This window comes from Gastrolobium bilobum, unplaced genomic scaffold, assembly GCF_033153095.1.
Source record: "Gastrolobium bilobum isolate Gb01-03AN ecotype WA unplaced genomic scaffold, APGP_CSIRO_Gbil_v1 utg6105, whole genome shotgun sequence".
Taxonomy (NCBI): Eukaryota; Viridiplantae; Streptophyta; class Magnoliopsida; order Fabales; family Fabaceae; genus Gastrolobium; species Gastrolobium bilobum.
In genome coordinates, this window is record NW_026899702.1 from 84002 (window position 1) to 96815 (window position 12814).

At 33.5% G+C, this 12814-nt stretch overlaps 2 protein-coding genes across 2 annotated transcripts; one reads left to right on the forward strand and one right to left on the reverse strand.

Annotated features, from left to right (window-relative positions):
• Positions 1–814: 814 nt before the first annotated feature.
• On the forward strand, positions 815–4192 carry LOC133292748 (calmodulin-binding receptor-like cytoplasmic kinase 2). Its single transcript, XM_061491198.1, has 6 exons — positions 815–1052; positions 1286–1527; positions 1733–1898; positions 2599–2688; positions 2899–3194; positions 3857–4192. The coding sequence occupies exons 1-6, from the start codon at positions 815–817 to the stop codon at positions 4190–4192; spliced, it is 1368 nt and encodes a 455-aa protein (XP_061347182.1).
• Positions 4193–6131: 1939 nt separating this feature from the next.
• LOC133292704 (uncharacterized) lies at positions 6132–7058 on the reverse strand. The gene has a single exon (XM_061491139.1). It carries the CDS (start codon positions 7056–7058, stop codon positions 6132–6134), a length of 927 nt encoding a protein of 308 aa, XP_061347123.1.
• Between the last annotated feature and the right edge of the window lie 5756 nt (positions 7059–12814).

Consider the following 12814-nt stretch of genomic DNA (forward strand, 5'->3'; position numbering starts at 1 on the left):
ACATGAAAACCTTCTCACCAAATCACCAAAAATGGTATGACACCCCCCCCCCCCCCCTTCCTTTTTTTTTTAAATATTTCAGTAATTTATTGTTTCTCGAATTCGGACGGGTACATAATTAAGATTTTAAATCTCTCTCAAAAATATATTAAAAATGATTGAACACATATTTTTACTCTCGTTTGCTCAGATTCTATACACCAACTGAATTACCATTATTTGGTGGTGATGTTGCCTTTTTCCTTCTCATCAACAAACAAAATATGGCGTTTGATAAAAAAAAAAATCAATTCAATTTATTTTTAAAAAGATATTCTAAATTCATATGGTCAATCCGCGGGACAAATTGCGCACAAGACAACCATTTCCCATCTCTAAAACACAGTGGGAAAAAAGAAAGAGCCATTCTATGTCACAAGTTTGGCGTGTGACTCAAAACCACGTTGGGGCAATCAGCCAATTTGCTGTTGTCCAACTCCGCTGAGCAATTGACCTGGTATCACTCGACAAAAGCACCATTGACCTGGTTTTTTTATTTTGTACCCACTGATCCTTTGACATAGTAGGATGTTTACTGGTATTGGTATGACTTTGTCTTTTAAATCGTTAACTTGTAAGAAAAACTACTAACGCAGCCAACTCATTTTCATTGGACTGGAACAAAATCTGTTTGGAGAATTGGTCCGAGGGAGACAAATTATACGGAAAATAAAAAATAAAAAAGAACACATAAATTAAAAGCGTATGAGACCATCCTTTTTAAATTTTAGCTACACGAATACATCTGGACCTTGAATAGCTCTAGCATCTAGAAATGAAGAAAACACCAAGCCCCAGTTTGCATCAATCTAGCCAAAGATCACACATTGGTTTTCTCCAAGATAGTAATGACACAAAGAGGCACACTCCCAAGACTAATCCTGCACTGAAGTTTTTCAAGAAATGTGCTGCTGTTTTTACATTGATTCTCTCTGGTAAAAGCAAAACAGCCTCAAAAGTTGTAGGAAGTGATGGCAGAAAGAATATATCAAAAGTCAGAGGGGTGGTATCATGTAAGTCTGATGAAAAAAAATATTATGTTTTACATTTGGGTGATTCGAAATGATTTTATTGTGCTTGCTCATGGTCAACCCTTTATGTTAAAAATGTAATGGGATTCAGATCATGGGTGTCAAAAAACGTTTGGATGCAAAGTCACTTGAATATGAGGTGATGAATGCTTTTGCAGTATTCTTCTTCTAAGTTAGATTTTCCAAATTTGAGTATGATATGCCATGATTTGCAGCTTCAACTGATTTGTCATCTGAAAGTAAAAAGAATTCATCAAAATGGAAGTTTTCTTATTCTTATGCATCATCTAGCACTGCAAGTGGACAGCTTGGACTTGGCAACTTCTCCTTTGAAGAGATTTACAGGTCAACTGCAAAATTCTCCCCAGATAATCAGATTGGGGAAGGTGGGTTTGGAACAGTTTATAAGGGAAAGCTTAATGATGGATCTATTGTAGCAGTGAAGCGTGCCAAGAAGGTATAGCATAATGTTCATCTTTTGACTATTTTCCATCTATAGAACTTGTTCAATTATGACTGAAGATGATGAAAGAGAAGCATATTCATCAGATACTAAACAAAGCTTACAAGCATAGCTCACTACTAGACATCAACTTTTTATGATTATCTTTTTTCTTTTGGGATTTTATCTGTGAGCCTCATATAGTGAAGTTTCTTGACAGGATGTACTACACAAACACTTGCACGAGTTCAAGAACGAAATATACACCTTGTCAAAAATAGACCATCTGAATCTTGTCAGGTTATATGGATATTTGGAGCATGGAGATGAGAAGATCATTGTTGTTGAATACGTTGGTAATGGAACACTTCGGGAGCATCTAGATGGTAAGTCCTGGTCTGTCTCTCATTCATCAATCATCAAATGAAAAAGAAAATTATTAAATTTCATACACAGCTGAATGAAATGTATGATCATAATCTGGTATCTTCAAGTTTAGGCACAAGAACCAATTTTACGTTACTCAAGGAAGACAATAGTTGTTGAACGAAAATGAAACATCAACAAGAAGCCAAAAGACTCGGATAAACTAAACTGGAAAGAAAATGCATTATGTAGAAAGTTATCCCTTAAAAATCAGGACTACCTCTTTGCATTAATCATTATAACCCTTTATTCAAATATTACCAAATTTACAAATCACATCTCTCAGAAGATAAAAGAAATATAAGATCTAAATTTTCTCTATTATTCTTACACTCATAAGATGTCCAAGTCTTTTCATCTGTAATTTTCAGAATGTTTAGCTTCACATCATTTCAGCTCTTGGAATGTGCTCAATTCCAACTGGGAATTTCATTCTCTTGTACTTTCAGAATGTCTGTGCTAGCTATATATGTTCCGTGTATATGTTAGCTGAGTGTATAACCAGGGCTTGGCTCAGGTAGTTTGGGTGGGGTGAAGGTTCCTGATGTACCAAAATAGGTTTGTGTAGTTGCATATACTGTTCAATAACACAGTATTCAGATGCAATGACTTAATAATATAGTGCAGTGGTGACCTAAAAGTAATCAATTATTGATGCAGGTACTCGAGGAGATGGACTAGAAATTGGTGAACGTCTAGACATAGCAATTGACGTAGCTCATGCAATCACATACCTTCATATGTACACAGGTATGTCCATAGAAATAAATTAGAAAGGAACAAATATGATACATCATATCTAAATTCTGTATAATTGTAATGTATATACCTGTACTCTCAGGAAGGCTATATTCAATATCTTTTCAAGTAACCTTACAATGTCTTGTTCACTTAACCTCAAATCATCAATATATTGGTGAAAGTATCTGGATGTCTGAATCTGTATTGTTTAATTGACAGATAATCCAATTATCCATAGAGACATCAAAGCATCAAACATCCTAATCACTGAGAACCTAAGGGCCAAAGTGGCAGACTTTGGTTTTGCACGGTTGTCTGATGACCCTAATGCAACCCATATTTCAACTCAAGTTAAAGGAACAGCTGGATATATGGATCCTGAGTACCTGAGAACATATCAACTCACTGAAAAGAGTGATGTTTATTCCTTTGGCGTATTGCTTGTTGAAATGATGACAGGAAGACATCCCATAGAATCACAGAGACCCCTCAATGAGAGAGTGACAATCAGATGGGTAAGTAAGTTAAATCTACCAAAAGCACTGCAAAAGAACCAAAATAGTATTTTCATTACATGAACACAACACTTTAGAATATTGTGACTGTTTCAACTAGTTATAAATATCAACTATATTTCAGTCAAAATTCAGAAAGCAAAGAGTGAATTTTGTACAGTATCCCAGTTATTCTATATATGCATGCACATCTACTTATTGGATTATTCAAGAAAGGCCATACCAAGGTGGATTTACATATAGTTCCTCCTAAATTTTGAAAGATATAGTAGTATAACTGATACAAGATTCATTTTGATCTGTTTAGATTTTATCTAACATGTTTTCGTGTACAGTCAATAAATTCATGGATCATAGAATAATAAATCTGATGGTATGAGATGTCAAATTCAATTTCTCTGTTCAAAAAATAATTTTATGGAGGAAAAAACAACTTTTTAAGCTGAACTGAGAGTCAAAATTAGATCCATTTAGTCTTCCTTGCAAAATGCATTCAGCTTTAATCATGTTTCCGCAGTGCTATGATTTTAATTAGTTTTGCTAGAATAAAATAGTTATGCAGAAAATAAGTATCTAATAATGATATGACAATGAAACTGGCAGAAGATGCACTGCAAAGAATGGCAGAATTGATTAGAGAGACATAATTTGCATGTATGCAGGCAATGCAGATGATGAAAGAAGGGGGTGCTTTATTTGCCATGGACCCAAGACTGAGAAGAAGTTCAGCCTCCAACAAGGCAGTGAAGAAGGTTCTCAAGCTAGCTTTCCAATGCATTGCATCTTCCAGACAATCACGGCCAGCTATGAAGAGTTGTGCAGAGGTTCTGTGGGGCATTCGTAAAAATTTTAAAGATGATTCCATTTCTCATCTTCCCCTACCTTCTCACCATTCTGCAATTATTCCTCAAAGAGAAAAGAATAAGCATATGTTATTTGGTATTGAAGATGATGAAAGCTATAAATTTGTCTCTGCACCTAATAAAATTCATTCATAGAGTTTGTTCATTGAGTGTTCAGATAGTCAATAACTTGTTAGTCATGCCAGATTGGCTTCAATATACTTGCAGTTTTGATGCTGTTATGACTATATTTATTGATTGATAACGAATCTTTGATGGATGAAAAAAAAATATTAAATTGTTTAATGCAGTTTATATACAGAAATATGGCAATAAGAGGGGAAAGAATATTAAAACTTAGAAGAGTAATATACGCTAGATTGAAAAACAAATAAAGAACAAAAGAAAAATTTCTTAATCCAATACACAATCTGCATAAAGTTCTTCTTGTGGCATAAAATCTTGTTCTGTAGTCTACCATATTTAAGAAAGATATGGATGGAGTTGACGTTAGTAAAGATAATTTTATTAATTTGAAGTTATAAATAAAGCATAGGCATTGATCATAATTGCAGAGGTAAAGAAATATATTGTCCCATTTACCTGCCTTGTCCATCCTTGGATCAGCGATAAAGTTGTTTTTTTGTGACCATTTGAGTATAAAAGACAACCTCTTTATAAAAATGCAAAGATAAAGAACTTAGAATCCTCCTCCTACTCTTGTAAGTTGGTATATATGCCCTTTACATCCCCTCTTATGTATCACGGAAAAAAAAATGGTATAAAATCAAAGTTTAGTAACATGCAGCATAAAGACATTTCTATCTCCCAATTTTTTCTGTTGTTCCTGCTTTCAATTGAAAGCTTTCAAAACCAAACTATTTGATTCCTTTCTTTTCTTCCCATCCCTCCTCACGTGACTCTTGCTAGCTTCTCTCCACACCTCTTTGTTTATGTTGTTGTCACTTCATTCAAAAGAAATAAGAAAACTCTTCCAACCTTGTCTGACATTTTCTTCTCGTCACATACTTCAACGTTTCAACACTCTCTCTCTCCTTTCAACATCGAAATGTCCCTTTCCTCTTTTGACAAGCTTGAATAATCAACAGCCAGTTATCTCTCACTCTGCTTATTACTCTTCTGTCTTTCCCATTTCTTCAATTCTTGAGCTTAATAGATTGTATAAGCAGTAATACACTCTAACGGGGGTGCTTTCTGTTTATGATAATTTTGAATGACAGTGAAAATTTTATGTTTTTGTGAATAATTGTGTGGATTTGATTAAGTAGGTAGTTACTACATCTTTTTTTTGTTAACAGGTTGGATGCTATCTGGTACAATTTCAATGTTGGACAATATATGTAATCAGGGGACGTGTTGTGATTCATAAGATAAAATGTACATAAATATTTAAAATAAATTATAACATAAACTAAATAAAGAACAATTCTTTTCAAATTTAGTAAATATTTTGTTCTCCCTCTCAACTAATATAATTCTTTGTATACTTGTAAGTACATATATCATTGGTTAGATAGCTGATAGCATAGGACTAAAAGTACTGCTATTGTATGTTGACAATAAACATTTCAGCAATAGAATGAAACTTACCTTCATTTCAACAAAAGTTAATCGCAAGATGCATATGCAATCAGGCACATGAAGAAACAACAGAGAAGGCAATTCAAATGTTTATAATCTTTTTCATGTGGAATTTAGCTGATTTAGTGTTTGCAATGAAGGAAATGTAATCTTATGATATTATCTATTGACTACACTTGTTGAAAACATCCTTTCTGAGGGAATATTAGAATCCCATTCATATTAACTCACTATGGGACTAGTTGAAAATTGTGATGCTCGTTAGTCATTACTAATTACTCTGTGACGATAAAGGCTCATAAAAGTGAACAAATTGCATGCAGCAAAGAATAGCATAAAAACAGATAAAAATCTTCCTGCAAATATCAATTCTTGTATCCTGATTTAAAAGAACCAGGTTTTTTAATTAACTTTGCAAAAGTAATTGGCTTCACAATATAAGTAATATCCACCGGACTCAAAAATACAACTAACATTACTATCTTGCTACTCTTTACTCTATTTTGTAGGCATAGAGAACGAGGCAGAACTCAAAGGTGGCAGTATTCAGAGTTGAATAATACCCAACACTGCCATCATCACTTTCACAACCTTCAACAGCACTTCCTTCTTTTTCACTCTCAGCTTCTGGAGGCCCTGGCTTGAAAATGAAAAGACCAGGCCCTGAGCCAGACCCACTAAACAACCAATCATGCACATCCCAGAACACTTGCACAGGTTGCTTGTTAACCATAACAGTTTGGTTCCCTCTAAACTTCCACTGCAAGTTCTTGACATGAATCAACACAATCCCATCTATGCTAATCCACATCTCGGGGTCACTAGTACCACCGGTTGAGCTATCCACAACAATTTCACTTTCTTTTCTCTTCTCATCAAACCTGGCCTTGGTGGAAAAGCTTTTCTTGGCAAACACGTTTTCTTTCTTGACAAGTAACATGGCCTCAACAAGGGCAGGTCTAGATTTCGTTCTCTTGTAAGCTTTCTTCTTGTAATCTCCCAACAACAACACAACCTCTTCATCAGACACTAAGGCTACATAGTAATCGCTGCTCGGCTCGGGGCTGCCGGAGAATTTAGCTGACCGGAGATCCCAATAGAGTTCCACCTGATTCCCTTCAACCTCAAAGGTTTTGTACCCTTTTTTGCTCCAAAAATGCCAAGGCTTCACGTCAATCTTGCAGCTATAATGTAAGTCACCTCCTACACTATCAACCGTAATGTGTAAGGAATGGTTCATAAGGTTTTTGCACCACAAAACTGATACGTTTCTCCAAAAGCCTGCAACATTGGCTTGGTAGAAACATGTCACGGTGCTTTGAGCAACTTTGCTAGGTAAAGGCTCCTCCGTTGTTCTCTCTGCTAAAATTGATCCTTCAGTTGACACTGGTTGTGCTCTAATGGAACGATGGAAAGCCATTTATGTTCTCTCTGTTAGGGTCAGATAAGAGGCATCAAAAGAAGGATTCAGGTTCTAATCTTGTCTATATTCTGAAGCAAAATTTTCATGTTGGTTTATGAGTTTGTTTCCATCCTTTAGATGATGAATGAAAAGATGCAGATGTATGGGCCTCGCCTTGGATGTGGAAAAGGAAAATGAATGAAATTATAGATACCCTTTTGAACAAGCATTTCAAAATTCATAGAACGAATTATCAACACTATCAAACATGCAGAATTTTCTAAAAGAGAAATTAGGTGCTATGACTGATGATGAACCTGCAATGGTAATGGTCATTTCAGAGGAAATTTGTTTGCCTGAAATTTTGGGCTTGGAAAGAGAAATGGCAAGAGAGGATTGACGAGAAAGTTTGTTTTTTTTTTTTTTTTTTTTTAATTTTTTTGGAGAAAAGGTCTCAATCTTGAGGCTAGAAACAAGATGTGACCGAAGGACAAGGAGCAGAAGAGATGTCCTGTCAAAACATCTTTTTACAAAGTTTCTTCCAACTTGTTACAGGTGGAGAAAATAAGGATAGTTAGTTAATCATCATACTTGATCCTAAACCTATTATTATGTGTCCTAATACCTTTTTTTTTAAGAGATTTAATTATTCACTCAACGATATTACGTGATCAGATCAAAAGAATAATACTATTTATATGCATGATTAAATCAAGAAAAAAAAAATCAAATCCTTTTAATATTAAAGAAGGATATTCTTATTATTAAAATTTTTTACTACTAACTTACTACCTGTCTAATCACCATTGAATCAAAGAGAGAGAATGATAAAAAGATTTTGAAAAAAGAAAAAATGTTGATCCAACGATGATTAAATAGATAGTGAATTGGTAGTAAAAAATTTTGGTAATAAGAATATTTCTTATCTTAATATTATGCCACGTGATTGAATAATATCAATATTAAAATTAAAAAAACATACGTACTGACCCTATTTTTTTTTTCGGGTGCTGCCACCCCCTCCACTCCCGAGGTAGGTCCGTCCCTATGTCAAATGATTGGATTTCAAAAAGTTACAATACAAACGATAATATCCGAGCGATATAACTTTAAATCAAGCGAAGTACATGAGGACTTTCACTCAGGAATACTGATTGATTACCTGAATGATGTGAATATGCTTACAGTGATTTTGGACCGTAGTGGATCACAGTACTCGTTGATATAACGATTGTTGTAGACTGGAATAGAGATTGATAGTGAGAAGTGAGTTTATTTTGATCTAAGACTCTCTCACATGTCTATGAAAAATATATATATAAGATAATAACCGCTTATGTACATTTTTTTTTTTTTTTTTTTTGGTAATCAAGGAGTATGTACACTAACAAGAAGTAAAGAGAGAAATTTTATTTCTTAATTATAGAATTTATCTATGAACAATAAAATATTGGATCTTTGGTGAATTTTTGAGGGTCCAATACTTGATTTATTGTTGTCGCGTTAGGATTAATATTAATTAAATTTCCCCCCTTAATGTCCTCTTAGTTTTAGCCTTTATTATGCCTTCTAAAATATAGGCCTCTATAATGGCCCATAACAATGATGGATATAAATTCTATGCTTAAGTTAAAAAATATTTTGAGTGTTACATGAGTTCCGAGTAATTGGTATACCTTTTTTTATCAAATATGGTAAAAAGTAATTTATCTATACTATTTTTATATTTATGATTATTTCCTTCAAGAGTATTTTTTGACAAGGTAGTATTTATTTAATTACTTCCTTCAATATTATGGTAAAATATGCTCCCAGGTTGTTAATATATGTTACTGGGGTGAATAATGCAATTAGATTATATGGATATATAGAGAGTACGTAAAATTCTAACAAAATTGAGGAAATATAATATGTCACTCTCATTGTGAAATCATGGATTATCTTTTAGAAGATATTGAATCCTTCCTTCTCATAGGATCTTAACAAATTAAATAGAAATTAATGATTATTTTCTCTTTTTTTTTTTGGTAAACATTTTTTTCTCTTATTTTAATAATCACCATTGATTTGTATACAGGTGGCAAAACGGATCGGCCTGTCCTGCCCCGCGGTCAACCGGCCAAAAATGAGTTGGCCCGCCCTGCCCCGCATTTTGATATGGGTAGAAAATTCTAACCTAACCCGTTTTGTGGTAGGTTGGCGAGTTGGCGGGTTAACCCGCCTAAAAAATAAAAAATAATTAAAAATTAAAAATAAATTATATTTTATTAATTTTATACTATTTCTTATTTTTATTTCACAATCCCTTTAGTTTTTTTCCAATCTGAAATCTAAATGTATAGTAATATTCAGTCAAATATTTTTTAGGAACTTATTTTTGCCTCAATATATGGATAACCTTTGTAATAAATACAACTTTTCTTCTTTACTTTTTCTAGGGGTGTACTAAGATAAAAAAGTTTTACATCACAAAAGCTTAGTTACAAATAAAATATTACCCATTAGTAAAAAAAAAAAAAAAAACTGACCCACGAGCCAATTCGCCCCGACCCACAGCCAACCCGTTTTGACCACAACTAAGCGGAGCAGGTAGAGCTAGGTTGGTGGGTTGGAAAGTCTAACCCAACCCGCCCCGTTTTGACGGGTTGGGGGGTTGACCCGTCAGATTCAACCCAAATTACCACCTCTAGATTTGTATATAAATAATTGAGGTCCTTTCGCTAATATCATATCACATAAAGAGGGTTCACTCTTATTGCGCATCAGAAATGCACAATTTTTTAGCTCAATATTTGTTTTATTTAATAAACTATAATATAATATAATGTACACACAGGAGGGTAAATGAGTCAGGCAGTCTATAAGGGCCTTTAACTAGACCTATCTTAGGTCATAGGTTCATTCTAAAAAAATTTGGCCCAAAAGCCTTCACACTAGGTTTATAATGTTTTTAATAAAATAATATATTTATGAAGGCTACTAAGAACAAAGAAAAAACTCCTAAAAATAATTATTTTATGTTTTGTTATAACTATTATTTAAGGGTCTTTGTAATCTTGATAAAAAAATTGTTTGAGAATTTTTATAATTTGAACTCTTGTTGGAAACTCGGTTTAATGAATAAGAAATTTTTTTTATTTTAATTTGATTTTTAACTTTATAGCCCTAGAAGTAGGGGCGAAACTGGGCCGGACCGACCCACAGGGGCCTACAACCCGGCCCATTAGTGGCCTAGCCTGGCTCGGCCTTTTTACTTGGCAGGTTGGGCTTGGGCTGGTGTAAAGGTTTGATTACATAATTGGGCCGGAGGCTTAATATATTAAGCCTGGCCCATGAGCCTCCAAGGCTGGCCCAATTGTTCTGCATAGTTCTGCTTTGGAATCTCAGTTAGTAGAGTTAATAACATACCAAAAATTCCTTTTACTCTTTACTTATATCTTGTAAGACGACAGCGTTATTGCTAAGCCTTAATTCACCTGCAAGCTCCCGAGTCCCGAGTAAGACACACCATCGCCGTTCACGCCACCACCGCTGTCCTCCACCGTTCACGCCACCACCGCTGTCCACCACCTTGAAGTTATCTCTCATCTTTGTGTGTTTATTTATCAGATAAATAGAGTTCCTCGTTCATATTGATCTTGATTATAAAAAGCTTAATATCAGATTCTGTGATTGGTAATGTTTAATTGAAAGGCTGAGAAGGAAAGAGGTGTTTTTCGAATCATCGAATCATCATGGTTCTGTTTGGACGTTAAAATTGTGATTTTTGTTTTAACAATAGAATTTGAGTATTTTGTGGAGTTGATTCATGATATGCTTGGAAGTTAAAAATTAACAGGCCAACGCGTTGGGCCGAGCCATTTGTTTTTTTATAAATGGGCCAAGACAGGCTAACAGTTAGACTCATACTATGCTATCGGGCCGGGCCAAATTGAAATTTTTTGGCATGGACTTGGGCTTTACGGGGCAAAGCTCGGCCTAGCCCAGCCCACTTTCACCCCTACCTAGAAGGCTCTATAATAAAATAGACTTTTCACTTTTTACCATAACTCAGGTCAGACTTATAAATCAAAACTTTAATAGGCTAATAGATCAATATAAGCTCTAAATTTTTTTGCATAGACTTTGTCTATTAAGGTCAAAGTCTGATCATAACTTAACCTATTTACAACCGTACGTAAATATAATATTGAAGAAATTATAAGAGCGATGAAGGAGTCCACATAGATTTTAAGACTAGGAAATCAAAATCAAAAAATAGATAATGACTTGAACAAACGAATTTTTTCGTAAAAAAAAAAGACATAAAATTTAGAGAAACAACACTTTAAATAGGATAAATTCATAATTAATTAAAGGAAAAAGTTCAAAATCCTCTATATCTTTGTTTTGAATCACTTATGCTTTTTTTAACCATTTATTTGCCCATAGTTTTTCCGACGAAATCCATTTTGTCACCGTTAAAAACTAAATTAATTTATCGACTTTACTCTTTTTAAAAGAAGATAATAGACTAATGACAAAAAAAAGGACAAAAAATGATGAAAACTAATAACACTTACAAAAAGAAGAAGAAGTAAATAATAATAAGGGTAAAGCATTTCTCCGGTCAATGAAAATGAGTTATCTCCGGTGAGCAAAAATGATGTTGTTTTATGGAGGAAAACAATGTGTTTTTGTAATTTTAATTTATTGGAGGGTTATATTAGTCTTTATCGTTATAATTTTTTAATCTTATAATCCCAAAATGACATCGTTTTGGGTTCACTGGAAATAATTTTATCTCCAGCGATCGGAGAAATAATTTTCCCTAATAATAATAGAAAAAGATCGAATATGCTTAAATCAAAAAGAAGAAAATAGATTAAGGACAAAAAAAAATAGAGGCAAAAATAAGATTAAATTTGTTGAAAACTTACACTAGTGATATAAAAAGACTAAAATCAAAAATAAAATAAAATTAGTTTAAATCAAAAAGAAGAAAATCGACTAAAGACAAAAAAGAAATAAACGAAAAAAAAATCATTGCCGTAAGTTCCTAACATATTTTATTTTTATTTATTTTCTTTGTTGTCCTCAATATATTTGGTCTTTTTTTTTGTTCTATTTTTTGTTGTCTTCAATCTATTTTTTTTATGGGTTTATCATTTCTCCTGTTACATAGATAAAATGATCTTCTGTAATTTCAAAACAACGTCTTTTTGAGGGCTAGAGGAATTAGTGAATGTATTTTGGTAAAAATCATATAATAAAGAAACAAACAAAATTATCAAAACAACTTTAATTAACGTCTCCCACTGTAAAAATGACGTAGTTTTGGAGCTGTGATAGAAGAAACTCCCCCCTTTTTTGGTAAGAAGAAGGCCTCAAGTCCAACAAAAACAGGAAAATAAACTACCTCAAAACAGAAATAGGAACGTTCCTAGATCTAAAAACAGAACTAAAATCAGAAAAGAAAAGTCATCTAAGTTTTAGCTTTTATTTTGTTTTGTAAATATAAGCACAGTGACGAGACTATCTCAGTGGATAGTACTCCTTCTGTGGTTTTAGCTTTCTCTATTTCATTTTCTTTATTTTTCCTTTCATTCTTATAGTTGAGCTTAATCCTTATGGATTTGAGCTAAGTTTTCCAAGGGTTGGATGACTGAGACCCCAACCACAGTGACTAGTGTTGATTGCTTTTCTGAATTGAATATTTAATTTCTTTAGTTCAACTCTGATTTACCTGTTCAAATTTTATTTCATTTCGGCTGTATGAAATAGGTTGGGTTAGG

Bases quoted from the DNA above. Each gene is read 5' to 3' on its own strand.
- LOC133292748 (XM_061491198.1), top strand. From the start codon at position 815: ATGAAGAAAACACCAAGCCCCAGTTTGCATCAATCTAGCCAAAGATCA. The intron at 1,053-1,285 runs GTAAGTCTGATG...CATGATTTGCAG, and splicing joins AGTCAGAGGGGTGGTATCAT to CTTCAACTGATTTGTCATCT. The intron at 1,899-2,598 runs GTAAGTCCTGGT...TTATTGATGCAG, and splicing joins ACTTCGGGAGCATCTAGATG to GTACTCGAGGAGATGGACTA.
- LOC133292704 (XM_061491139.1), bottom strand. From the start codon at position 7,058: ATGGCTTTCCATCGTTCCATTAGAGCACAACCAGTGTCAACTGAAGGA.